Source organism: Aspergillus tanneri (genome assembly GCF_003426965.1).
Source record: "Aspergillus tanneri strain NIH1004 chromosome Unknown AapTan_6_pilon_pilon_pilon, whole genome shotgun sequence".
NCBI classification, from domain to species: Eukaryota; Fungi; Ascomycota; class Eurotiomycetes; order Eurotiales; family Aspergillaceae; genus Aspergillus; species Aspergillus tanneri.
The window spans coordinates 3,089,124-3,116,446 of NW_022984633.1; the positions used below are offsets into that span (position 1 = coordinate 3,089,124).

The 27,323-nt window shown below is 46.8% G+C and overlaps 9 protein-coding genes and 1 non-coding gene across 10 annotated transcripts; 5 read left to right on the plus strand and 5 right to left on the minus strand.

The window, feature by feature from the left end:
* Positions 1-164: 164 nt before the first annotated feature.
* Positions 165-3,298, minus strand: ATNIH1004_009057 (non-specific serine/threonine protein kinase; the record flags this gene model as incomplete). Its single annotated transcript, XM_033573658.1, has 6 exons — positions 165-2,292; positions 2,347-2,542; positions 2,597-2,744; positions 2,802-2,919; positions 2,989-3,070; positions 3,136-3,298. 6 exons carry the CDS (start codon positions 3,296-3,298, stop codon positions 165-167), a joined length of 2,835 nt encoding a protein of 944 aa, XP_033424210.1.
* Positions 3,299-5,205: 1,907 nt separating this feature from the next.
* ATNIH1004_009058 lies at positions 5,206-5,316 on the plus strand. Its single transcript has one exon. It is a non-coding gene; the product is annotated as a tRNA-Leu (tRNA).
* Positions 5,317-5,882: 566 nt separating this feature from the next.
* Positions 5,883-7,457, minus strand: cdc43 (protein geranylgeranyltransferase type I subunit CDC43; the record flags this gene model as incomplete). Its single annotated transcript, XM_033573659.1, has 5 exons — positions 5,883-6,025; positions 6,087-6,195; positions 6,257-6,645; positions 6,706-6,751; positions 6,831-7,457. 5 exons carry the CDS (start codon positions 7,455-7,457, stop codon positions 5,883-5,885), a joined length of 1,314 nt encoding a protein of 437 aa, XP_033424211.1.
* Positions 7,458-7,766: 309 nt separating this feature from the next.
* ATNIH1004_009060 (uncharacterized protein) lies at positions 7,767-8,527 on the plus strand (the record flags this gene model as incomplete). Its single annotated transcript, XM_033573660.1, has 3 exons — positions 7,767-7,904; positions 7,970-8,404; positions 8,462-8,527. The coding sequence occupies 3 exons, from the start codon at positions 7,767-7,769 to the stop codon at positions 8,525-8,527; spliced, it is 639 nt and encodes a 212-aa protein (XP_033424212.1).
* A 349-nt stretch (positions 8,528-8,876) lies between these two features.
* On the minus strand, positions 8,877-9,628 carry ATNIH1004_009061 (CFEM domain-containing protein; the record flags this gene model as incomplete). The annotated part of the gene is made up of 3 exons (XM_033573661.1): positions 8,877-9,241; positions 9,318-9,447; positions 9,542-9,628. 3 exons carry the CDS (start codon positions 9,626-9,628, stop codon positions 8,877-8,879), a joined length of 582 nt encoding a protein of 193 aa, XP_033424213.1.
* Positions 9,629-11,232: 1,604 nt separating this feature from the next.
* On the plus strand, positions 11,233-13,338 carry ATNIH1004_009062 (putative MFS transporter; the record flags this gene model as incomplete). The annotated part of the gene is made up of 7 exons (XM_033573662.1): positions 11,233-11,278; positions 11,358-11,491; positions 11,564-11,953; positions 12,012-12,515; positions 12,562-12,970; positions 13,033-13,200; positions 13,268-13,338. 7 exons carry the CDS (start codon positions 11,233-11,235, stop codon positions 13,336-13,338), a joined length of 1,722 nt encoding a protein of 573 aa, XP_033424214.1.
* An 867-nt stretch (positions 13,339-14,205) lies between these two features.
* On the plus strand, positions 14,206-16,773 carry ATNIH1004_009063 (uncharacterized protein; the record flags this gene model as incomplete). The annotated part of the gene is made up of 4 exons (XM_033573663.1): positions 14,206-14,281; positions 14,335-14,415; positions 14,490-15,830; positions 15,893-16,773. 4 exons carry the CDS (start codon positions 14,206-14,208, stop codon positions 16,771-16,773), a joined length of 2,379 nt encoding a protein of 792 aa, XP_033424215.1.
* A 745-nt stretch (positions 16,774-17,518) lies between these two features.
* Positions 17,519-18,406, minus strand: ATNIH1004_009064 (putative DUF814 domain protein; the record flags this gene model as incomplete). Its single annotated transcript, XM_033573664.1, has 4 exons — positions 17,519-17,919; positions 17,981-18,084; positions 18,231-18,270; positions 18,334-18,406. 4 exons carry the CDS (start codon positions 18,404-18,406, stop codon positions 17,519-17,521), a joined length of 618 nt encoding a protein of 205 aa, XP_033424216.1.
* Positions 18,407-21,473: 3,067 nt separating this feature from the next.
* Positions 21,474-21,938, plus strand: ATNIH1004_009065 (uncharacterized protein; the record flags this gene model as incomplete). Its single annotated transcript, XM_033573665.1, has 1 exon — positions 21,474-21,938. One exon carries the CDS (start codon positions 21,474-21,476, stop codon positions 21,936-21,938), a length of 465 nt encoding a protein of 154 aa, XP_033424217.1.
* Positions 21,939-24,166: 2,228 nt separating this feature from the next.
* GUT2_2 (glycerol-3-phosphate dehydrogenase GUT2) lies at positions 24,167-26,466 on the minus strand (the record flags this gene model as incomplete). The annotated part of the gene is made up of 4 exons (XM_033573666.1): positions 24,167-24,246; positions 24,306-25,634; positions 25,695-25,954; positions 26,090-26,466. The coding sequence occupies 4 exons, from the start codon at positions 26,464-26,466 to the stop codon at positions 24,167-24,169; spliced, it is 2,046 nt and encodes a 681-aa protein (XP_033424218.1).
* Between the last annotated feature and the right edge of the window lie 857 nt (positions 26,467-27,323).

Below are 27,323 nucleotides of genomic sequence, written 5' to 3' on the forward strand. Positions count from 1 at the left end.
CTGTCTAGAGAGGCTCAAGAATCGCTACCAAAACAGAGAAACAGAGAAAAAAAAAAAAAAAAAAAAAAAGAGGTCCAGCGCCACACAGCCGTAAAGGGGTATAAAAATGCGAAACAGGAACATCAATCAATCAAAAGCCACTTCTATTCTAGATTCGTCAGTGTTCAAGGCAGACCTGGCTTATTAGATGCCACCGATTTCGGCGAGACGTCAACGGCAACGTTGCTGTCCTTGGCACCATACGGCTTCGACTCGGCAGCTGCCTCCAATTTTGAGGCTTTAAGCGACGAGAAACGGGGAGGACGCATTGGGCCTGCATCAAGATCAAGAGCAGGAGCAAGAACAGGCTTATGGGACAGTCCAGGGGAGTCTGTAGCACTGACTGCCCTCATGTGATCCTCCGAGTTTACCACATCAGTGGGTGACCCAGGCTCCTCCTCAGTCCCCGTAAATGTGTCCACTTCTTCAATATCTTCATCACCTTCTAAGTCTTCCTCTTCTTCAATAATTTGACTTTTCCTCGTTGCAGGCCGAGCTGCACCTGAAACAGGTTCTGGCGTCCCAATGTCATTGCGGGGAAATTCCGGTGCGGAGATGCCACTAGAGATCATTAAATTGGCCGTGTGAGACATAGGGCCTTTGAATGCCAACTTCTTCCGACGGGCGAAAACAAGGCTGGATGATGGAGAGTATAGAAACGGTCCTGGCGCCGCCTCATTGAACGTTGAGTTGGTTCTCCCATTAGGTTCATCCACTTCACGGTATCCAGTGTTTATACCTCGTACCAAGCGAATGTTGCTGGGGAAACGGGAGGAAGCACCTGGAGTAGTGGGAAGCACTTTGACGGAAGTGTGTGGCGATTTTGAGACTCGAGCTGTTGGAGTAGACGTTGATCCGATGCTATTCGATGAGACAGACGACGCCTTCGAATGGGTGTGAGTATGGTGGATGCTTCGGATAGAAGATACGGAAGAGGATGTAGACTTGCGGCCACGTAAACCAGCAGAGGATCGTCTGTAGGAGCCCCTTGGCGTGATCGGAGAGGGTGACAAAGAATTTCGGTGGTGAGGGTTACTGGTGCTCAGTGGACGAGGTTGGCGAGGATATGAATGGCGGTGGTTGCGATATGAAGCGCTGCTCGGGGCCAGGCTGCTGGCATTGGATGCACGCTTCACTTGCGTCGGTGTTGATATGTCACCTCGATTGGCAATAGTCGAAGAGGTTAGGGCCGGTTTTCTCCCGGCTTCCTGTCCTTTTGCAGGACTCAGTTTATCTGAGAGAAACTTACGATGTCCAGGTCCGCCAGTAGCTTTCGTGTGAGGTGACTTGGCTCGTTTTGCAGACTCCACAAACCAATGTTTCAAAGATGCTAGCTGGCTGATGATCGGATACTGACGGCGACCGGTACGACGCCTGAAGATCCCATTGTGCTGCGTTAGCTCAGGCTGGGATGCGCTCACGTGCAACGTGCTTGGTCTTGAGCGTCTCCGATCCTTAGGGGGGGGCAATGGGCGCCGTCGAGTAGAACTGGCAGAACGAATCGAGTCTTTGTCAATGGGAGGAGGGGGGGTGCTGGAATCAGGAGATTGCCCAGGGGCTGGCTCTGGTAGGATTGGTAGCTCGGGTGGGGCAAGTTGCGAAGGTAAGCTGCGTCTGTCTCTCCGGCCTCGCTCTTGTAATGGCACATTTGCAGAAGCATGTCCTTCTTCATCAACCTCGACAAGTGCTGACGACCTCTTCTCCAGCCGGCTACTTGCTACACTCAGACGGCGAAGGTTCTTTGCCTCCGCTTCTCTCTCTCTCCGCTTCCGTTCTCGCTTCTGCTCCTTACGCTGCTCCTTTTCAATCAGCAGTGCCCACCAGCCAGCAAGAGGATCGCATCGTTGAGAGAGGACATTCTCCACCACCTCATCGATATTGACGCCTGCACTTTTCATCCGTTGTAGGGTGGTTTTCTCTAAGGATGTTGAAAACGCCGGGGGACGTGGGATTTTCAGTATCGCCAGCTGCTCCGACACATGCTCGGCAAGGAACGGATGCGCTAATATTTCCCCAAGGCTAGGCCGGATCAACGGTCGCTTCGATAAGAGAAGGCTGATGAGGGCCTTCGCATCGTCAGGGAATTTGTCATTGAGGACAGGGTCCTCTTTAAGGATCCGCGCTTTGGTGACAAGGTCGTCGTCTTCGTCGAACGGGAGTTCCCCCGCCATCAAGGCATAGAGAATGATACCTAAGCTCCACACGTCTACTTTTTCGCCGGCGTACTTCTCGCCCTTTAACATTTCGGGGGCACTGTAACATATAGTGCCACAAAACGTTTGCAGGTAACTCGCTTTGCCTTCGTACTCGCGTGTGAATCCAAAGTCGCACAACTTGACATTCTCATGTTTGTCGAGAAGGATGTTCTCCAGCTTCAAATCCCGGTGTACGCACGACTTGCTGTGAACATAAGCAACTGCACCAACGAGCTGTGCGAAAATCTTTTTGACCTTATCAATAGGTAGCGGGCCATGGCGAAGCAGATAGTTGTAGAGCTCATCGCCTAGTAGCACATGTCAGCAACGGCCAACCATCCGCCCAATAAGTTTATTCCTACCTGGGCAGTATTCCAGAACCAGCCACACTAGCTTTTCTGTTACAATAACCTCATAGAGACGAGCGATATGAGGGTGGAGAAATTGACGATGGTGGTGAATCTCGCGAGCCAGGTTCGTATCGCCTTTGTCAGACGATTTTAGAACAACCTATTTACGTTGACAATCAGGAAACATGAACAGACGATGAAAAGTCTATCGGTATACCTTAGAGCCATTTGTGAGCTTATGTGTGGCAAGGTAGACTTTGCCAAAGGAACCCTTTCCGATCAATCTCCCGAGCGTATAGTTCCCTATACTTCGAAGCTCCTTTGATGAGAATTCTCTGAGCAAGGAGATATTAGCATCCAACAAAAAAACAAATGTAGGGGAAATGCCTAGCAGAAGTGCTTACTCCAGTAATTCATTGTAAGATTGAGCTAGCTGTTCGATGCGCCGAGTCGTAGTCAGCCAAGTTCTTTGCAGGACCGATAGCACTTTGAGGGGGCGGGGTCGCGCGGTGTCTGCAATCCTGGACAAAGCACATCAACTGAGAACAAACCTTTTCCTTTTGCTTCTGGGCTTGAACCTCCGCTTTCGTCCTGGGAGGTGGCATGTGTTAAGATAATGTCCACCGGTTCTTGATTTCTCGCCAGGTGTGGTAAGGACGTTGTAGATTGCTGAGACGGATCCCCGGGTAGTTGCAGATCGCCTGCGGTGGCCATTCAAGGAACTGAGCGGAAATGGTACAGTGTGGTGGAAAGGGGTAGGGGACCAGGACGGAGGTTGGAAAGCAGGCGTAGGGACCGAATCAAGGGAGTTTGGTTTGACGCAGTCGGTAACCGACGGAACGAAACGATTGAGCTAAACCGTGTTGCGACGGGGGGATTAAGATTCCTTATTCTGTATAGAGAGTACTGAGTAATCCTTTTTTTTTTTAAGGGGGGGGCGGGGACAGAAATAAAACGAAAAGGATGGTAATGATAGAAAGAGAAAGCCTATGATGAAGTTATAAGGAGCCGTTGGCGGATGGAGCCGCAGTCTCGGAAAGCAGGAGAGAAAAGGGATCCAAGTTGGTGGCTGCTAAGTGATACCTAACACCGGTTAGAAGAGTAGTTGGTTCAGATGTTCAAATATAGCCCGGAAGGAAGAATCTGCTCCAAAAGGAACCAATGATGTCTAAATGGGAGAGAGAATTACTAACTGAACACCAGAAGGAGGACGGGTTAAAAATCGCCTCGCTGGATTATCTGTCAGACGGGGCGCCTGGAAAGGAAAGAAATAATAGAGGTACTCCGTAGTCCGTATGGCGATGAGGGATGATAGATGGCTGCTTACAGGGGCATACCATACATTATTAATTCAGGAAGTAAAAATAACTAGGCGACAGTTTATGTTAGCAGTAGGAAGATGTTCTACAGCGCCAAGGAGACATTTTATTTATTCTGGATTCTGCTGGCAGAATGCAACAGCAAGCTCCGGGAATAGTCTTTGGAAACATTCTAAGAGTCTTCCAGTGTTCAAGAGACCACAATATAAATTTTATGGGCTCCGTAGGTGCAATCTCCGTGTTTTTTACTTGTTATTTAGACTCTGGAGTTGAAGGTTGTTAACAGGTAACTATGGAAGCTATTCCAGGGATAAGGGGTAGAGCGGTCCACAGGAAAGACAGACCGGAGTATGTTGTTGGAACGAGCTGGAATAAAATATGTATATATATATATATATATAAAACACCGGAATTATAAAATCAGAAACACTATTAACTACTAATCCACAGCTAGAGACCTATAGTTAGACTATATAGTAATTCTGGCGGTAAGCTATACTAATTAATTCTTTCTTGGCGTTACCAGAACGTTTCACTCTGTAGGCGGTCAGTCTATCACTCAGTTACTAGTACATTGACAGTATGCATGAATTTAAAGGCCAATGTTGAGAAGCAGAGAACAGGGCATAGGGGGGAGAGGAACATGAGGAAAAGAAGCCCCCCTTTCTCAGAAGAAGAAACAAGGAAGGGAACCCCAGAAGATTTTGGGCTTAAACTTCTAGAAGCCTGGAGTTAATTCAATCCAGTTCATGGACTTCAACTTTAAATTTAGCCATCTGCGTTTCAATATGTCGTGTGGAAAATGGAAGCTCTCCACACTATTGGATCCCAGCTCTTAGCAACTTATCATGAACCACACTGTACATCAAACCAATAATTCACCATGCAGGGGATGTGGAGAGAACAACATCATCTTTCTTGCGTCTGATTCCTATTCAGTATAACAAGAGGAAAGGGGTAGAGATTAACATCTGCTAATTTTCTTAGTTGGAATACATCTTTCTAGTAATATGTACTTCCAGTGTCTGCAAGTTATGTACATCAACCTATATATAACTATAACAAATTGGTAGGGCCGGAGAGAAATCCCAGTATAGTTACATATTTCCTTATTGCTGGTGGGGGTTGTTCCATTATCTGAAGGAGATCAAGTCCTTTTTTTTTTTTTTTTTTGCCTTTAAAAGAGGGAAAAAAGAGCTTGTGTATCATCATCTACAGAATAGAAGTGGACATTCCAAATTGGTTCTGATGCGGCAAGCTCCAGAAATAAGTATATAAATAGTAAAAATTCTACAACAGCAAGGCAAGATGACCGAGTGGTTAAGGTGCGCGACTCAAGCAACCGCTTGCTCTGGACAACCAGTGTGCCTTCGCGTGTCGAAAGACGCGGGGGTTCGAATCCCCCTCTTGTCATATCATTTTTTTTTAAGATTTTTATTAAAACATAATTAATAATGGCTGGTGTGTGTGTTGGTGGTATGTGTAAGGAAGGATCTGACCGAATGGCTACGTCGATAGATGGATAGTACGACAAGAGTCAAACCATCTATCTGGTTTGATTCAAATCAATTTGTTACCTATGTCCAATCTATTTGTTATCTATGCATATTCTTTTTTGTAGATCCCCAAATCTGCTAATGCAGCTCATATATAGGTATAGTACTTCTCCAAAAAAGACCCGGTGCTCGCCTTCCCCCGGAATCTGATACTGGCTCATATATTTAGAAAAGTGCAAGTAAAGTATGAAACATCTCACTAAGACAGCTGTCCTTAGTCCTGGTCCCGGAGGTTTCATGTTAATAACACCACTGGTTTAATTATCGCAACACGCAGATAGGATTCCATTGACGCGACTAGGGAAGGCCGTATGATGACCGCACGCAACTTACTATTTAGGATACCAGGGGTTCGACACTCTAAGCCATCATATCCATGTGTATCATCTAACCCGAACAGGTCTATCGCAACTCAACCCGAGATCAACCTCTCTCCTGCCACCAGGGCAGCGTGTGCAAATGTCGCACTGCGCGACGACTCGCGCATAGTGCTGGATCAACACTATCAAGTCCCGGCTCTCCCTGAAAAGCGAGCGACACCATTCCAAAGTAAGAATGTAACAGATCTGCGGGTTGTTAGTTGGATGTCAGAAACATGACCCAAAACAGGACGGTTTCAAGCCCTACCCGGTGGCTCGCCGACGCCTTTCCCAAATCCACCAACGATATGTTGGGTCTTCTCAAGAAGATATCGCCGATTGCGAGCCACGTCTACCAAAGACAATCTATCCATCATCTGAACCCTTCGTGTCAGCTCATTCCGTACGTGATAGTACGCGCACTGGAAATTATCTTACAGCGAGCGTTGCACCGTTCCAAAACGAATAACACGTATCAGCGTACTTGTTACACCGGCCATTAAAACCTGCCCATTCCAATGACGCTTGGAGTGGCACTGAAGTGCTAGGGAGTTGATTGATCTTCTCATCTAGACCGAGATTTTTCATTGTCCCGATTAAATCGCGCTTCTCATCAAGTTCACAGTCATGGTCACTGCCATCCTCCTTGTTGTCATTATTGTCGGCATTTTCCTCGTCGCCAAGTTCAGGTGTCTGTCGCGAAACAAGCCATCTGACCAACGACTCGAATGCTTCTGTTCCCGGTGCAAGAAGCGCTACTGACCCGTCGCCTCTCGACAGACGATCAAGGAAGGTTAGGGCACCAATGCCGCAGTATGTATGCCCAGCTATGATTCTCTAATGTGAGAAACGGCCATCGGGGAGCAAGGGGATGGAATACAACGTACAATGCGATTCGCATAACGGAGCTTCAGATATGCCCCCATCGTAGGTCTTTAAATTGTGCCTTAGTAGCTGGTCCAGGAAGAAGGAACATGGAATACCCAGAGGAATGAAAGATGCTTTGTCTTACCTGACAAGTTTCGATAAATTCCACCAATTTATCAACATTTATATCTTCGACTTCCCCAGGCACGTCGTCGCCGTTACCCCTAAGGATATACCGCGTGCCAGCAGCGAAACAACAGAATCGTAGATCACCCCCGCCCTCAATTTTTCCACTGGGGCCAAGGACCTCACCAAAGCTTCCATTTTCGCGTTGCATCTTCGGAAGCCATTGTAGGCACTCGGTTCGCTTCACTCGAAATAAATCATCGCCCAGGATCACCAAGGTCAACAGCGCAAAGAACGTCGATGGTACATTTGCCGGGTCCCAGGATTCATTGGCCAGGTTCCGTCTCTCAAGCCCGAAATCGGCTCCTGGGAATCCACGAAACCCCCCCGAGGGGACCTGGCAGTGGTAAATCCATTGAATGTATCCCTCCCGTTCTTCCGTGGTCGTTTTGTTCTGCAGCTCCCCTAAAAGGTCTAGCCCAGCGATGGTAAAGAAGGCGAGGAGGATGCGATTCGAATCGTTGGAGGTATAAAAGTGTGGTAAGAAAGTCTTGAGGCAACGTAGGAAGTATCGGACATGACGGTCTTTATTGAAAGCAGCTTCCATAGCGTCAGTGTTTGCAGACTCCAGTAAGTCTTGGGTCATGTAAGTTGCTTGTAAGAGATCAAAGGCTTATTATAATGATCTGACTCCCTACAATTTCCTGTGGCCGTCGACAATCACCACTTTTTCTGCATCTTTTTCTCTTCATGAAGTGGGCGGGTTTCGAGAGGCTACGTGAGCAACAACGGTCGCAACCCCACATGTTTTTCCATGTAGGAAAGGGGAAAATAGCTCAGAGTACCAAGGAGAGACGTCAGAGATAGCTAAGGAACGCTAATTTCCCGCCAATGCCGGCCATAGCATAGTTCAGCATTGTTACCATCAATTCATATCCTCCCCTCTATAATAAACATGAGACTTTTGTCATCAAAAACTCTGATCCGGGCACATGCCTTGTTTCTCTTCGTTCTCGCCGTGTACCTGATGAGGTCGCCGGAAGTTGTCACTGATTCTGATGTAGTGTTCATGTTGGGAGAAGTTTTGCAGATAGTACACTTATCCTGTTCCAATAAATCTCCAGTACTTATCCACTGACAATCCGGTCACCTCTACAGGATGCAGCTCCGTCGCTCTCACGCTCCCAGTCCCCCTTTGCTCTGTGCGGAATTCTCCTCATCGCCAATGCCTTGGTTGACTTTATCCTCGTCACCAAACTTCCCCGGATGAATGAAATCATTGCCATGGCGGAGGCTTCTAGGTCCCAGTCTCCTGTTTCCGTCGCCGGGCCTTTGCGAATGAACCCATTTATGGCACGTCTAGCCTCTCTCTACTCCGAGATTTGGACCCTGCTTTCCGCCTCGCGCTTTTGCCTCTTCTTCGCCGTATCGTTTTTCATCTACCAGAGTAAGCCGTCGGCTTGGGGAGTGGACGTTACGAGGCCACCAGTACCTGCGTATGGGGCAGCGCAAGAAGCTCCTTCCGGCCTCGACCAATTGAAGGACCGGGTGATTTTCACATATGGATTCATGGAGATGATGTTTTGGCTTTGGGTAAGATTTTGCCATCCGTTTGCAATGTATTATTATGATTTTACTGAATACTGGTAGATTTTTCTCACGGTTCGTGAGGAGCGGCAAGAGATCACTTCCCTTTTTGCGGAACAGGAGCAATAAAGAGGTAGCAATCTCTGATCCTTGTGCATTTGAGGGATGGAGTCTAAAAGATACATACTGACGAATGATTTAGAACCATAGAATTATTCCCGATAGAATATTTATTTTTTTTTTTTTTTTTTTTTTTTTTTTTTTGGCTCGGTTGAGGCCCTAGATTTACGCCCACTTGGTTGAGTATCAAACTGGCCAATGCACAGCCCCAGCAACCGTTAAAATTAAAGACAATCACTTTCCCACAACTTAAACAGCGAACCTGGTTGTAGATGCTCCGCTACTTATATTTTCCATAGCAAAAAGGCTGTTTATGCTGACATCACCTCTACGTGAGATTTCCCGCAGCTTGATTTGCTCATGCAAGGAGTGCAAAAAGGGCTGCACTGACAGCGGCAATGAGACTGGTATCTTTGCCATGGACGACTGCAGCACTACCCGTGCTAGCGGTGGGCGACTCTGAAGGAGAAGTTGAGCTTCCGGTGCTACTATCAGCCTTGGAGGAGGCTCCTGAAGTAGCTTTGGAGGTATCCGAAGCACTGGTGGTAGATGCATCATTAGTCTTGGCTGACGCGGTGGATGATGATGCAGAACCCGTGGAGGTCTCGGTAGCGCTGGCGGATTTTTCAGTAGCAGTGGAATCTCCGCTTGTGCAGCTAGCGCTGTCGGGAAGGTCCTTCACGCCGACTCCAGTGCAGATCTGCTTCGCAAACTTGAGAGCAGCTAGTAATAATTATGTGTTAGCACCATGCTTTAGAACTGGATGTTTATTCTAGGGTGAATGGTGTGCTGTATGTACCTTGCTGATCATCATCCGAGCACTTACTGGACACACAGCAAGAGATACCCGAGATGAAGGACTTGTCTGAGCAAATACAACCGGCATTAATTCCACAGTGTTTGGGAATCGAACCAGTAGCACAATCTTTCTGTTGTTGATTCATTAGCCCAACCATGCTTGCAAGGTGTCACGGATAATTCAAGAAACACCACGGTTGTCTGTATGTATAGGGGGATACACACCGCGCAATCTGGCAGACCATCCATGCCCTGAGCAACTACGGTGCCGAGGAAGGCGGCAAGCGCGAAAGAAACGTGCACGAGCTTCATGGTGATCAGTTCTCAGTTCTCTCAGTTCTCAGTTCTCAGTCTCAACGTCGATGTATGTGAGGGGAAAGAGGAGGTAGGATGAATCAAGGAGTGAGAGGAGCTATTAAAGAAAGAGCCCGCGAGACTGTTCAAGGGAACGCACCAGGTACAGGAAACAGGGTAGCAGGAGCGCCCCGCTCAACGTGACACAGGAAGGGAAGCAAGGTATGCACATTACGGTCCAATAATTGTAGGCTAGCGGTGACACTACTCTGTTAATACTATCAGCGCTATTACTTAGTTCCTAAGGTGCTCTGTGTATATTTAATATTCGTGGAGATGGGCTACCTACAGCCTACAGTAGAGCCGACATGTTTTGAATTGTATACTCAGTTGCGCAAAACGTGGAGAAATTATCCTTGCAATGTCTGTGCTAGTTTTACATAAAAGGATGGCTGTACAGCGCCTATTTCCATGTTCTGAAGGATGAGGCCAGCTCCACTGGGATCCAAGTTCTCCCCCGGATCTTTTGTGGGTGCATTTTCATTTCCCCCCACAGGTTGTTTCGCCAGTGGGTCGGTCAATACTATGCTGCAGGCGACAATCCCTCTTGCGGAAACCCTCCGTCGTCCTGTCTTTCCTCCTCACTTTTGGGACTTAAAGCGATGAGCATTTACATTGCTGAGTCGAGGCGACCAGATGCTCAGCAATGTTTGACATCCATGGATCATACATATGTATCCATTTCTTGTGCCCAACGTATGTCTACGGTGTCCATGGGCAGACCTCTGAGAGACCTACGCCGAGGGCGGTCTGCTGTGTGCCTTATACTCCGTAGGACCTAACAGGCTCTCATACTACTAGTACCACGCCACAAAAAGATAGCACGACCATTGATTTGATTAATGTCTTATTGGCGGGTCTCATTTGTCGATCTTTCAGTTGTACTCATCAGTGGGGTGGTTATGTATCCCTTGATTTCTTTGCTTATACTACGGAGTACTCCGTGCACATAATATAGGTGTGAAGTACTATTCACATCCACTCGGCATGTTACAGAGGGATTTAGCCAAGGGGTAAATGTTTAGAATATTGTCTGTTGTATTCAAGGGGATTAATAAATCAATCGGATTGTAAGCACTGGCTCGGAGCTGCTGTAGATCAATACCAGGAAGTATCCTTTCTCGTTTTGGAGTGGGTGTCGATCACAAGGTCTGCATTTCCGCAGCCCGCCTAATATACGCAATCTCTGCCTATGGACTCTACCGAGCTAAGTAGGGATAGGCTTGGCCCTTTGTTCTTTTTCATTTCTCTTTTTGCTGTTATGTAGATATCATCCCTTCGGAACCCAGTCGGACGTTCTGTTTTGATTTGACCCAACTTTACAATGATGGAGCAACGTCTGAGAGATCCGTCATTCCAATAAAGCAGAACCTCCCTCTCATCTTACCTCTCTGGCTTTGGTGGAGTGATTCTACCATCACTAGACTAGATATCAGGCACTCCCCCCACTCCTACCACGTTTCCCTTCCTTTCTCTACGACTTGAGCCTCCTCGCCATTTAGGGCCTTTGCGGGCATATTTCAGATTACGTGCGTCTCGGGCTTGTCCAGCGCACAGTCAACATGGGCCTTGGTGTTTTGGACGACACCGTACTTCCCCATGTGCCAGGTACGTTCTCTTGACCTTTGAGTGACAAGGGCTATCTGCCGTACTGTATTGGGAGAGTTCTTACAAGGCGATCGAACAGGGACGTCCGATATCCTTCAAAATGAATGCTCAAATGAACAAGATACCAGTAACATCAACCTCAAATACGACCGTTCGGGGACGACTCCCATTCTCCTCGTCCCTCAGCCAAGCGATGCCCCCAATGATCCATTGGTAAGTCGGAGAGAACTGCGTGAGAAATATACATCATTAGTTACTCCCAGCTGATATTGGAGCCCAATCTAGAATTGGCCGTTATGGAAGCGCGATGTTATTTTGCTTGTTCTCTCTTTCGTGTCGGTACTTTGTGCGACAACTAGTTCCCTCATGGCTGCCAACACTGTAACAGTTGCACTCCACTATGGCAAGAGTTTTACTTCCGTTGCACTTCTCACAGGGTATCACCTCTGCGGAGTGGGTGTGGCTGGGATCCTAATCGTTCCCACAGCTCGCGTATGGGGCAAGCGCCATTTGTTTCTCTTGGGGAATATTTTGATGGTGGTCAGCTGTGCCTGGGCAGGCGGGAGCTCGAATAGCTACCAAAGCCTGCTGTGGTCTCGCATTTTCCAGGGAGTTGCTTTGGCACCTTTCGAAGCCTTAGTCAATGCGTGCGTTGGTGATCTGTTTTATGTTCACGTAAGTTCAAGCCTTCATCTCTTGTTCGGCGTAGTATACTAATGTTGGGACGCAAAAGGAGCGTGGGAAGAGAATGGCCCTGTCTAATGTTGCCCTCTTTGGGGCTGCCTTTCTAACGCCAGTGCTGGCCGGTAAAATAACACATTCGCTTGGGTGGCAGTGGACATTCTACCTTGTGGCTATTTTCACAGCGGCAGTGTTTCCCCTCACTCTTTTACTGGTTCCTGAGACGGCTTTCAGGCGTCCAGACTACTTAAACACCGATTTCGAGCAATCCAGTGACCTGCAGTCCGAGATCAGCATCAACCCACCAGTACAGCCGAACGATTACATAGATTCCAGAGAAAGCCAGACTGCAGGTGAACAGAAACAACGGCCACACATTAGCAATCCAGAGTCATACAGCGAATCTGGAAAAGAAGAACCTCAGGGAGCAAAGACTCCTCCAAAGGCTTCGTATCTCCAATTCCTGAAGCCCTTTAATGGAAGGAAGACGGACGAGGACTTTGTCAAGCTTCTCTTGCGGCCGTTTCCCCTTTTCTTCCATCCCGCTATTCTTTGGGTAAGCCTCAACTGAAGGCAGCAACCACTGATACTGACTGCGGCAGGCTTGCTTAATCCAAGGCGCAATAATCGGTTGGACTGTTTTTATCGGCGTTGTATTGGCGGCGATTTTCCTGGGTCCTCCGCTATGGTTCAACGAAGTTCAAACCGGGTACCTGTACACAGGGGCTTTCATCGGGTCCATTCTGGGCTTGATATTGTCGGGACTACTTTCCGACTCCATGAATCGGATCATGATCAAGCTAAACAAAGGAAGATATGAGCCTGAGTTCCGTATCCTCCTTGTTATCTTCCAATTGATCTTCAGTGGTGCGGGGCTATACGGTTTCGGCATTGTGGCAGAGGATGTAGGAAGATACGGTTGGCTGGTGGTGGATGTGTTTTTCGCCTTTGTTGTAATTGGGATGGTCATGGGCGCCGTGGCTAGCGCACTATACATCGTTGATGCCCACCGTGGGTGAAACTGTCGTCGATTTTCCTATTAGATTATTGATACTGATGAGCTATTATCTCAGGACAAATCGCCATCGAGTCGTTTACGTGCATGCTGATCTTCAAGAACATGTTCAGCTTTATTTTGACATTTTTAGCGTATGACTGGCTTGTGTCCGATGGAATCAGACCGGCGTTTCTGGCTATATCGAGCATTCAGATGGGCATCTGCTTCTTGAGCATTCCTATGTGTACGACCCCTTCCTGATGGAAAACTGCAGCAACATTCAAACCAGCTGACATGGCTTGTTTTCCTAGACATCTTTGGCAAAAAGAACCGCTCTTTCTTCGCACGGCATGATGTCTTGAAGGCTCTGCATCTCCGATAAGCGATGGATGATTGGATTTACTCTGTTAGATGGGTTGCCATAATGAAACTGGCTATATAATACTTGCAATCGATTCATTTGTGATACGGATGTGCTGAACCCCAGTATTATTGCAATGAAGCTGTCCTTTCGAGCGAAAAAAAATTAAAAAAAGAAAAGAAAAACAGAAAATGTCAGTATCCGAGTAGCTAATTACCACCCAATATGACACTTCATGGTCTAGGCCCTAAGATAAGTCCATTCTCTACTCAGCTACGATCCGACAATCCACCCTTAATAGAAGAGTTCACTCCTGAATAATCTCTAGAAGAACTAGAAACAACCAGTCAAGTTGAGTAAGCGGGTGAGAATACGGCAACGATCCATAAAAAAAAAAAAAATGGTAAAAAAAAAAGGTGCAGTCGTCGAAAACGGAAAGATGAGGAATGCTACTCGACAATTCATCACCACCTCAATTCTCTCTCCCCTCGATGACCGTGACATCCACGTCTCCTCATTCTTAGCCCCCTAACCTACTCCTGAGTCTCCTTCTACTTGAGCCATATCGTGACATCAGCGACTTTGCAATCCCTTTTCGCTTTCCTCCACTCTCTCAGCGCGACAATTGCCAAGCTCCTAGAGAACCTTGGTTGGGTCTCTGCAACCAACTACGTCACCAACGACACGAGATCTCCTTTGTTCCCAAACTTCCCGGGCATCCATTCCAGAGTTGAAACCCCCCTCCCGCTATTTCTGGCCTTCCTCCTACTTAATTTCCCCCCCCCTCTTTTCCTGGTTCTCTCCTCGTCTCTGTCTCTCGACAGGCATGCCTATCTCTCTTGCTGCTATCCCTTGTTTCCTGCAACCGGCTGCCGACGTTATCTTATCATGGCAACCATCGAGCAGCCCCCAGCTCAGCGTGCTGCGATCTTGCGCTCCCGGTCAGCCCGGTTAGCAGATCAAGGTAAGACTGATTCTTCTGCGGGAGGGCTTTTGGCTGATTCGTGTGTCAAACAGCCGCGACAGCTGCCCTATATGTGACACATCCAGAAAGATTCTCAGTTCGCGAACCAAGAGCAAGAGACGTAGATCTATCTGGTAAGCACAGCCGTCTTTTGGCCCTTCTGCATGCCACGCAAATACTGCGTCAATAGAGTATTGACAGTTACTAGCCCTGAAAGAGACAGGCTCACGTCCCGGCTTCAGTCATGCTTCTGCGGTAGCCGCCCTGGCGCATGCAAAGAGCAAACAGCTTGAGATAGAACAAACATCCGCTGCAGCGCCTTCTGTTCCAGTATATCCCGCGGAGACACCAAGCCAAGAGGGGTACCAAGCTGCGATCTGCGCCCTGAGAGGCAGCAGATCAGTCGCGCTTTCCTCTCCCACGCCTTTGGATCTAAAGCGTGAGAATTCAACCCCCGGCAGGTTGACAGACGCACGACGAGAAATTACTGTGAGGGAAAAGGCCATTCGTGCGGCCACGGGAGCTTTCTACAATAGTAGAAGGAGGTCAGATTCTGCTCCTATCGAGACGTCCTACAGCGCTTCTGGTGCCAGAGATGGTTTCCTTGACCTCGACAACGCACTGGAGGCTAGCAGAATACAACACGTTGCAAACGCCAATGCCCGCCTCTTTACTGCATCTCCGCCTGTAGCCCGTGACGTGGAGGAGCAGAAAAGGAAGAGTGTTTTGCAGGCAGCTGCAGTTTCCATGGCGCGGGAAATGTATGGCATTATAGAAAGTACGGACGAGGGTCAGGTGTCTGCCGCCATCCCTGCCGCCCAAAAAGGCCATGCACGCGCACAGTTGCAGCAAACAACCAATCAAGCAGGCATCGGGTTATTGCAGAGGGCAATGAGCTTGCAAGAGACCGCTCAAAAGCGTGCTGCTGAAAAACTGGCCAGCATGCAGGATGAGACTGTCATCTACCGAGAGTACTATGGGGTTGAGCCGCAGAATACGCGTCCCAGTTTACCTCTTCGCAAGAGGAGGGCCTCGATTGACTCTGACACGTCCACGTTCGATGCAGAGCGGTCAAATGAGATTCGACACCAGATGACTAGTCTACGGTGGAGACTCGATAAGGTAGATGATCAGCGACAAAAAGATCGTGCACGGTTAATGGAAGCCGCAAGGAAGAATGTCGACGCAGTCATCCAGGACATGGAGATGCGTGCTTATGCGGAGACTGGTCGTCCTCCCCCGTCGATCCGGAAGGAACAGGAGGAGGCAGCCCTAGCCCGTGCACAGCATGATATGCAAGATATCGACTCGCGACTTGCTTATAAGGAGAGAGTCAATCTTGGGGCTCAAACGTACGTTGAAATGTCCGACGTGGAGGCGCTGGCCCGTTCACGACTCCAGCCAACGTTTGACGAAATCAATGAACGTGCAGAGGCACAGAGAGCCAAGGATGTGGAGCAACGATTGGATGAAGAAGAGAAATTACGCCATGACGCCGTAGAGCGCGAACGAGAGGCTGACACGAGGGCTGAAGAGAAACGGCAGAGAGGTAAGTGGCTCTGTATCCTGCGTCTACCTTTTACAATCCCGTGATCCCTAATTCGATCACAGAGGCCGTGAAGCATGAGATGAAAGTGAAAGAAGAAAGGTCCTGGCCCTGGAAACGGAAGTCAAAGCGAAGTCAAGGCAATGATCAACCCAGCGTTAAACATGAGACCGCAGCAGACCAAACCTGGCTCACGGCTGGGACAGCCGCCGAGGTCACACAGCAGGAGACTGTCCAGACAGACACTGTGATGGGCGATAATGAGGCCTTTGCTTCAGGCGCGGCCGCAGAATCAACCCGTAACGAGTCCACCTCGAGGTCGGAATCCAAGCTCAAAACGTGGATCAGTAAGCTGGGAAGCCGTCGGACCAGTGCCGCAGCGGCAGCAGAAGCGCCAGTAAAGGCTCCAGTAGAGGCATCTGCAGAGGCATTCGCGGCATTCACAGAGACCGCAGAGGCACCCGCAGAAATATCAGGAGAGGTAGAACGAGTTCCGAGTGAGGCCGAAGAGGTGAGGCCGACCTCGAAAGATGATGCACGGGCTGCCCCCCTCAGATCCCATCCAGTGACGGCTAATGATCTAACCGGGACGCAAGGCGAGACGGTCGATCAAACCCAGCCCGAGGAGCGGCGAACTGGCGACGCACGGGAAGTCGAGCAGGGCTCGGAGGCCATTGGCGACAAACGGTCTCGGCTGAAGTCGAGGTTCTCCAAGATTATGTCCATGGGCTCGCAGGAGTCCAAGACTAGCGGGGTTATACCGCATGACAATGAGAGTCAAAGGGTCGAACACACTGCCGCTGACGAGTTGCACCACGTTCAAAGTCTTGAAAGAGATGAGTTGCGCGAGAGTGCCGCGGAACAAGGGCTGCCAGCGCCTCCTGCCATTGGGAAACGACTGAGTAATGGCACGGGCCGTGAATCGCGATTCTCGGAAGACTTGTGATTTCCTGTATCCTTCTATTTCTGTTATCTCTATGGCGACTGAGTTTGGGTTATGTTTGTATTTTGTGGAAGGGAACCTGTACTTTGTGCAAAATGTTTAGTATCTCGAAGACTGACTGGGTCAAGGGGTTAGCCCTGAATGTATGAATCTATTTTCCCGTATATATATATATCTTACCCATGGCTATATGGATATCCATTCATTCGGGCATTCGACTCAATCCCAAGTTTCCCCGGAGGTCGAATTTAATTATTATATGACTTATGATCCGTGCGGATCAGCAGACCTACCGACAGAGTAGAAGATCCTCATACTTTCTTCATGGTGCCTCCTCACGACCCCGTCAGTTCGATCTCGACACCCCCGATCGCCCGTTTGACAATACATCAACTTTCGCGATGTCCGTCGCTCTATCAAATGACGGTCGGGATGACCGTATGTTATCCGCAACCCACGACGGGTAGTGGCTCCCCCGTACACGAACACTGAACATCAAATGGCAGTTCCTTCTCTATGTGGAAACTGAAATAGCGGAGGTTTTGTATTATTTTCCTTCTTGCTTCCTTCCTTTCTTTCACCCGCCTCTGTTCTTATCAGTGCCTATCAGGTAGCACCTTCCTAAAATGGATACAAATATATAATTTCAAGAACCAGGCGTCTCTTAACTTCGAATGTCATTTATTGTATGAGGCTGATGGTTCAAAATACTCTGATATCAGCAGGTCTTTCAACCTTTTGTGTGGCATCACATGAAGTCATCCAGAAAGTTTGGATCTCTATCGTGATTGCTGCTTCGTTGGACATTTTCTTCACTCATCAAATCATCGTAGGCGTGATCTTTCTGCCACTTGAGTTGTTCTCTTTCTCTTTTTTCCTGCTTTTCCTTAGCCCGATGTTCATCTCTTGTTTTCCTCTCCTCCCTCCGCTTCGCTTTCAAAAACTCCTCTTTTTCCACCATAAGGTCTGGGAATTTCTCCACCCGCGTCTTATTGAGCCTATTGACAATGGCATTCTCACGTTCTCGAATGTGTACTTTTCGGACCAGTTTGGGATTGTGGAATGAGACCTGACCAGTTGCCATAGACCCATGTTTCATTAGATTGGACCAAGGTGTGTAGATTATCGTAACGTTGTCCTTTTTGTTTCCTGTTCCACCAGTAAGCGTTTCCTTCGTTCCCAAACTCGGTTGACAAATACGCTAGCTGACCTTCGATTGAATTCGCCTTAGTAAGTTGCGCACAGTCGTCTAGGAGCGACTGCGGGATGTTGTCCCACGTTTCGCCATCACGGAGGCGGAGGTAAACGTGCGCGCTAGAAAGATTATCAACATGGAACTGGTCATCGCATTAGACTGCTTCAATGGGAAATATTTGCTGCATGAACGAACCCTGCACGGTAATCCAGAGATCAACCATTAGCGCTTGCGTCAGTGGTAGACTATCACATGGTCACAGTACCAGACATCCTTCTCTAGCCCATATTTTATAAGATCCTCATCTTGTAGAAAAGCGATTGTCAGCCTTGGCCGCCTCAAATGTTCGGTGATACTGGCCGTCGTACTCTCGAATTTGTCCTTCCCCACATAGATGAAAGCAGAAGGTTCAACCACGTTCGACGTAAAATAGTATACCATGTTGTGACACACTCCAGACGATCTCAGTCAAAGGGTTTTCCGCGTTGTTTCGTCAAGGTCAGTAATTAAAACGGGAATATTGAATTGCAAATTAGATAAGACAAGTGGGGAGAAATAGATTTCTTTACAAGTGGTGGGGTACTCTTGCATAACTAACTTGTACGGACATAAATTAGTCATCATTCCAATTCAATCCACCTACAGAAAATTGTGCTCGTCCTGGAATGCGGATTAATCATTGCCCTTTAGGTGATAATTATTGAAATTGAATGGCAGACGCTGTGCTGAGATAGTATTACCAGTCATCAAATATCAATAACGACATGATAACCTAGATCCAGTATTAGGAAGGAACATTCAATAGGTAGTTATGTTGAAGGCCTAGTTTAACTATTTATTGTAATTCATACGAATATGTTGATTTTCTTGCTAGAATATATTAGGCCATTAAATAATAGTTCAAGGCCATTTAACTAACTACTGTTTGAGCCTACCAATTATAAGCCCAGGTCAATTAATACTATCAGGCTGTCAGCTTGTTGGGGGTTTATTGGGTTTTTGGAGGGGTTTCACATGATCACAATGGTACTCTTAAATTGTTCTAAACTGGAATATATTTTCTGAAAAGAGAAAAGGAAACAAAGAAAGGAAAGGAATAAGGAAAACAATAGCAATCTTGGAGATGAAGAGCTTGCTGAAATAGTCCATTCGATAAGTCTTTTCTCCCACCCTTTTTATAAATTTTTTTCTCAAATATCTATAAAAAACAGAAAGTTAATGTACCATATATAAGTATTTATGCTCAGGCACCAAGACAGGTCAAAAAAAAAAAAAAAAAAAAAAGAGGTGTTGTTTATAGTAGGTATAGAGACCTACTGCCAAAAAGTAGTCAAACTTTTACTCATTCGTGCCTATAGGTGAAGATACTAACTACCTAAGTACATAGATACCCTTCCTTACTCTAACAATGTACATACACTGTACCTATGTACTGCATCAGGTAGTATCCATGTATGGTATGGTTCGTGGTAGTTAGTAGTCTGTATTTATTATTAACATCAGCAGTGTTATTTTTTATTCCTTAATTTTTCTAACCTCGGCTTGTTATTTTAATATATTCTGCGATGGCATGATCAAGGTAAGTAACACTGAATTCCATTAGATTTACTTCCTATCCCCGGTCTATGGGGTCTGCGAGTCATTTAATCTCCCTAGCCCTCAGGCCGATCAAATCAATTTAACGCAAACCTGTCCAGTCCCCACTTAACTCCTGCACTGGACCATTCGTTTATGGGTAAGTTGTACGCGCTACTGTAAGACCTCATTGGAAGCAACCTCTATATAGGCCATGGTAGTGTCAACTACGTGGCCAATTTGACCTCCCATTACAAAATTGCTTATTTTTATATACAAGAAACCCGCTTATGATCTATATCATCTCATTATATTCAATTAATTTGGTTCCGTGACAAACTACAGAGCACTCCTTATACACTACTACAATAGAGTATCCAAACTAATCCAACACCTTACACAAAAATATGTTTCATATATGAAATTTCTATTTAAAACCCAAGAATATGTAATACAATTATACAAAGACGATAAAATATACACTTCTTTTTTAAGAAGAGGGTTGAGAATAGTCAAAATCTGTCTTACGCAGCCTCAGTATAAGTAATTTCAGAGGCGTTCCAAATTAATTTCTTATAACTAGATTTTGCCATTGAAGTTTAAAACAGCAGGAAATTAAGAAGCTAGACTTCTTCTTGAGATAGCCCTATAGCTGTTCACTTGCAACTATTTGGAATCCATTAACGACGGGAATATTAAAGTACTTTTTAACTTTTAACAATCTAATTTTTTTTTTACTTTCTTTCTTTCTTTCTTTTTTGTTTTCGCTCATGCCCATGCGCTAACTACAGAGTACATATGTACAGCACGGGTGAAATTTTACCTCGTATTTCAATAGAAATCTAGATGCCCACTGGGTACTACCTATTAAGATTGAGATGCCTTCTACGGGCACCTCGGTATGTATGTCAAGTAGTAATTAATTGGCATGTATGCTCCGTATGTAAGGTAGGTATAGTTAGAGGCGAATACCCATATATTTAAACATGTAGGTGTACCTAGCAGCAGCAATGGACACAACTTGTTCCAAGGTTACTGGTTTTATTAAAGCACCTCGTCAGATCACCTGAGACCTATTACCTAAATGCAGAGTGGAATGGGACCAGCAGTGTACCCACGACCTTCCATGAGGATGGATATCTGGAGCAGCTGCTTGTTTCGGTGTCAGGTAGTGCCAACCCTACCGTGGAGCCAAAATCGGATCCTTTCCTAACATGATGAAAACCGTTACGCCAAGGGTTAAGTGCTAGATGCTGCTACAGCGGGTGAGCCCGTACAAAACCCCACCCGCCACATGGCCATTTCCAACGGGAACAGGTCCCTCATGGAAGGATTGGAAGAATGCTACGTATACTCTTCTTAGGGAAGGGGAGGGCGTTTCCCATTTGCCCTGCCTCAGAGCGTATGGTAGGTAGGTATGTATGATCCTAACGGGGAACCACTTTTCTTTGCATCTATCGGTCAAAAGAACAACAAATAAATGAAAACAGTATAGCGCAGTCCACAAATAATACCACGCAATGGCCTGTCCACAAATTACTGGGGCCAAACCAACCCAAAATACTACAAATAGTTAATGACAGCAAGCAAAAAGTAGATACTAGAGAATTCGGTCAAAAAGCTAGCCCAGGGAAGGGGGATGGAGGGGGAAAGAAAGAAGAGGCAGTCAGAAAGTAGAGCAGAAGAATTAAAATCAGTTCAAAACCAGATTTAACCCACCCCCTCCACATCTTCCCACACACACAATTACTCCCACACACGCACATTCCTTACCCCCCATGTTTCCTGATTGTAAAAGTAGCTGTACACATTTGTCCTTCGTAGCAGACTCGATCCACGATAGCCCACCCCCTGCTCCACCCAGGTTGCGTTAATTTGAAAAAGGTTCGGGGGGGGGGCCTTTGTCAAAGAGCAAATTTCACCAGGGATTTTGATGGAATATTTCCTTCCTCCCACCCCCTGCGATCAGAAATTGGGCTATTTCTCCGTAGACCATCCTCTTCAATTCCTACGGTTCTCTTTCGCGAAGTTCCTCCAATTTGAAGCCTACGACAGTCAGCATTACCTCACCACCTCAGGGAACAAATCATCCCTAGCCCACATGGCCAATTCGACATCATTGGCAAACCAAGCTTGCGTTCGACAAGCGCTAGAACACGCCCGGAACTCCGAAGATGGCCCTGATAGTCGAACAAGTGCAATCCTCGAGGCCGCCATCACAGACCTATGGCGCCGGATAGAAAGTCAGCCTGACACCTACGTACTGAACCGTGACGAATTTGCATTGTTTAATTATTTTCTGTATCGATACACTGGTTCGACTGTCGCTCAGAGTGCGGTGCAGCGGTTTTGGAACAATTATCGACCCGGCTCGAGTGCCGACGGAAGCAAGTCATAGTCAAGAAACTTGGCCGCAACATTGCGTCTTCCGTCGTCCACCGCATACATACATGCTCGTCATGCCCCGCGTGACAATCAGTCTGTCCTGGAATCTGGAATACCGGAATAAAAACTTCTCCTATTTTCTCCATTTTAACCTTTTCTTTTTTCTCTCTTTCTTTTTTACCTTGTCTGGCAGCCTTCTTCCTTCCACTATTATTTTTATTATTTTATTTCATTTCCTCTCCGCCCATTTTTACGGGCAATTCTCATGCATTCATGGTCTTGGCAAGCCGGAAGAATTATTTCTGACATGGAGATCAGAATCGAGAGAAGGGGGGAGAGACAAGAGAGACACACTCCACAGGACTATTTGTCTTTAACGGTGCCTGAATTCATTACTTATCAGCTGTCCTGAGAGTTTAGCCAAACAGGTCAATTCTCAAGGCTGAATTGGTACGTGTCCGGTAACCAGGCAGATTATTTCCGTGGGGCAAGATCAAAAACAGTCATGGCTGCATGGTATCAGATTTTGATGTTGATTTTTTTTTTTTTTTTGCCCTCCTTATTATCTCGCTTTACTATGTATAGCTGGACTACATAGTTTGCATCTATTTTTCTCGGGGCATTGTCTGTGTGATTATCTTTTCATATCTTCCTTTCTTCTTATGTCCTTAATAGATCATCATTAGGAGAATGTGCTCTGGTTTTGTTTTTTCTGAAATCATTTGCAATTTCTTTATATTTGTTTCCTCCTTTTCCTATGCTAATTTCCTTCATCATAATAGACTAAACCTGGCGTCTGCATTTTCTCTTGTACTGTGAATCTGATTTTTGGACTGCCTGTTGTCCAATGCGTCATCCTAACCTATCCACTGTTCAACGTTGTCGAGAATCCAGTAAACGCAAGAGGATCTATTGCATGTGGCCTCTTAATATTATGAGACACATTATCTCTCATCAAAATCAAGTCTGTGGATTTGTTTGGTGCCGTAGAAACAACTTAAAATGGGTTCGTCCCGATCAACATCCATTATGATATGGATAAACATCTACCAAGTCCCTAGTCAGTCCAAACCCCTCCTATATGAAATATGATGGCTACGGGATGGATCTGATATTTTCGGTCAAGGATACACATGACCTATAGGTATCATATAGATTTTGAACTCTGTATTTACAGGGACTAGGGAATTAAATATGGTGAGCCAACTACCAACACATTCTGTTCTATCACTATTACTCGCCATTATGTCACCACGATCCATGGGTCTAGATCCTGCTATTCGACTCTCTGGTTACCTGTACTGGATAGCACCATTCAAGGAGGCATGGTGGATGGACGACGCTACCTACTACAAGGGAAATCTTGCCAACGTCTTCCACACGGCACACTTCCGCGGATGCCCTCGCTGACCTGCTGGTGGGATTCTGACTAAATCAACTTAGATACCATTATCGTATTTGGAGGGGAGGGCGAGGTGCGGCTACGTGCAGGTGCCATGTATCTCATGGCTTTCTAGGCTGTTCTGGCGATAGGTACTGTTGCCATTGGATAGAACATAAAAGCATAAGGATAATCTAGTAAATTAATTGAGTTTCTTAACGCCTACTACTGGCAGGTGGCGTTTCCTACCGTTTACCCGCATTTTGTAATCAAAAGGTGCCTATACTTAGATAGTATGTACAACCAGAAGCATAGGTAGAGCCATATGTATAGTCTAAAGATAGCGAATGCCCCTTTCTCTTAGGTTTCAGTTATTTTTGTACGATATAGCTTGCTGCAAGGCTATATATAGCTTGTCTACTTTTATAATATTGGTGTAGAGGTCTCTTAGAATTTTCCTAGGAATGTCATAGTCGCATAGGACTGCAGGTATATAGAGCCCCTACGATAAGATGATTCATCTAAAAGCTTAGGATAATTCGTGCTACATGGACAGGAAGGAGAAATTGGGCTCCGCGTTACATGGCGATACTCCTACCAAGCAGTATACCGAGGCTACACTCCCTAAAAATAAGTGGTTGTGTAGCAACGGGAAGAAGTGTATGTATAAACTAGGTTGATGCTTTGAGTTCTTTCGCAGGCACAGGTTTGAAATTTGAACGACCCTCCCTACCGCTCGTTTCTAGAAGACAAATGGAAATCATTCTTAAAAATCAATATTCATGTTTTGGGTCTCAATAACTGTACAGAAATTCTAAGTATGTATACATGGCCTGTTATATATGGCATGGCCATCCTATTTATTGGCTAGAATCCAAGGCAGTTAGCTTGCTAGGCGCCTCAGGGTGAATATCACTATCAAGCACATCGGCAGGGGGGTCTGGGCCTGTCAATCAACACTATCCCAACACCAAAATTTCTGGAACTATTATTACTCACTTGTCCTAGAAAACGTTTTGTGTTCTGCGATGTCCACCTCTTTCACCCTTCCAGATTCGACCTCCGCTCTGGATAATGCAAGAAAATTCTTGGGAAGACCCATGGAGGAGAGAAACCGGACGCCCTCTTTCCATTCAAGATCCTTTCGGTTACTGTCCCATTTTAGCTCCTCACCCATCAAGTCAATGATATTAGGAAGAGCTTCAAGTGCTGCTTCGGCATTGAGGAACGCCAGGCGCGTCCTACGAGCAATAACATCGACTGCAGTCTGTGCATATTCGTGGCGAACAGCATAGCGAACTTCACCGTCGACGAAGGGGTATAAGGTCGAGATCCGTTTTCCTCGAACAGGAAAACGAGCATTAGTGGGGGAAGACAAAGCTGCAACCTGCCAAGCCCGGTCACCATATGATTGCGTGAGATGTCGGGCCACGTCTGTCTCGAGCCCAAAGTGCTGGATGAGGTTGATGAAAAGTGTATTGGAGTATCCATGAGCTCCAATCAATCTGACCTGATGGGTTTGGCAGGAACCATCAAGAACAGCACCATCGGCAACCAAACCGCTTCCACCAGCACCACTGATGTCCGGAGCCTGCGACACCGGACGAGGCTTCAGATCAAACACTTTAACAGCTTCATCTACAGCTTCTTCCGCCATTTGGCGATAGGTTGTCCACTTTCCACCAGCGCACGTTAATAACCCGGAGGGGGAAACAGAAATGAGGTGGTTGCGCACTAGAGCCTCGGAGCTCTTCACTTTCGGATCACGGACTAAAGGCCGAATACCAGACCAAGCAGCCAGCACATCACTTCGCTCAACGTTGATATCTGGAGCCAGATAGCCGCGAACCTCTGAAAGAATCCAGTTGATATCTTGTTCGGATGGTTCGGGCTGAGTCGTAATCATCGTTGGGTTGTCTGTGGTGCCCGCGATTGTATTGCCTTGCCAAGGAAGGAAAAAGATGACGCGTCCATCAGATGTAGAGGGATCAATAAGACCCATGTCTGAAGGACTGTAATAGCCTGGAAGGATGACATGGACGCCAGAGCTTGGCGCTACAATTTCCTTCACTTCCTGGTCGTCCATTTTTCTGATTGAATCTGTGAAGGGACCGGTTGCATTGATAATCCCCTTCGCCCGTATAGTGAATTCATCGGCCTCTTGCCCATTCTTTTCAGAGATCACATCTTTTAATTGAGCGCCATTCAATTTACCGGATGCATCCTTAGTTAAGCCAGTCACCCGCATATGGTTGACAACAGTACCACCATACAACGCTGCTGTCATTGCAAGTGAAACGTTCATTCGAGAATCATTGTGAGCACCATCTAACGTATATGAGAACTTGAGGGAGATTTAAAAGGGCTTGGTTCTGGGTGGTCACGTACCGTAGTAAACCATGGCGCCGAAAAGATTATCCTTTCTTAGCATCGGGAATGCGTCAATCGCCTTACTCTTTGGAAGAAAATAAGAGCTTTCAATTCCCTCAGATCCTGCCAAGTAGTCATAGAACTTCGTTCCGGCCCAAAAATAGGGCGCTTGCCACCACTTTTGCACAGGAACCATAATAGGGAGCCAGCTAGACAAGTGAGGAGCTGTGTTTAGAAAATACTTGCGTTCCCTCAATGCTTCCTTCACGAGTTTATACCTGGAAATCCCCAAGTCATCAGCATTCACGAATCAGTAGCATATCACCAGTATGGGAATGGTTTGAGAAACTGACTGGCTATAATCGAGCTCCCATACAGCCTTTTCTAGGTAACGGACCCCGCCATGTACCAACTTTGTACTCTTGCTGCTCGTTCCAGCACTGAAATCGTCTCCCTCAACAATGGCCACTTTCAGCCCACGTGTCGCCGCATCAAGGGCAATTCCAGAACCCGTGGCACCGCCACCAATAACAAGGAGATCATATTCAGAGCTATCCCCGGACGAACTGCGCTTGAGGTCTTGGATCTGCTCTAGACGTGACTTAATTGTAGGGAAACTAGGGGGTACAAGCTTGCCCTCGTGATAGCCTGGAGGTGGAACGGCGGGAGCTTCGGAACCCGGAATATTTCGTGGACGATAGGAGACATAGAGAACACTTGCTCCCGCAGCGGCAGCAGCAGAGGTGTAAAGGAGAGGTCGCAAAATTCTGCGAGAATGACGGGCAGCCATTATACTCGAACGAAATTCAGGTCAATGAGACAGAGCAAAAATGCCTAAGGACAAACGTGGGGTGGTTGCGGTGCTCTAGATAATAATACTTTTTTGTTCTTGAAGCAATTTGTTATAGAAAACTATGTTCCAAGACTTTAATGCCTGTCCATGATCAGAGAGTTCAAGCAAATGGCCAAGAGGAGGTGAGACCAGAAGGGAATAAGAGCATACATGGACAAGGGTGGCAGGTAATGAGGGTAAGTAAGAAATCGAAATGGTTTAATATCATACCTTTCAGAAAAAGAGAGAATGTGCCAATTGACGCCAAAGAGACAAGATAAGAAGAGTATGGAGAGGGCCAAGGGAAGATGAAAAATTTAGGGGTATGTTAAGGGATTGAATACAATTGGAACTGGTCCAGTAGGCGGAAATGAGGAAGAGGAGGTTCGAGTGAGAGTCAATGGCTTCAGACAGGAAGAGTGGAAGGAGACAAATGGGCAAGGGAAGAAAGGAAACGGTGAGATGTGCAAAACTTATTTGATTGGAATGCCGGACTACCTGTCCAAAGTTGAATCGCCGGGTAACCTTCCACCTGGAGCTGCGTCATGGACGGATCGTTGGTTAAGGAACTCTTCCAGCAGGAAATGGGGGCGGGTCCGATGACGATTCTTCTGTCCCACCAATTGTAAGCTCGGCACCACCGGGTACTGGTGGGGCCCTCCATTGATCCCGTGATACAGGCAGCATCCCGAACCACAGCACCTGCATGTGACCGGCAAAGATTTGTTGCCGTTACCAAGAAAAGGCGTAGGGGAGTTCCAAGGTATATAAATAGTTTACATCTTGTTAGGAGAGTGCTCCATAATTACTCTGAT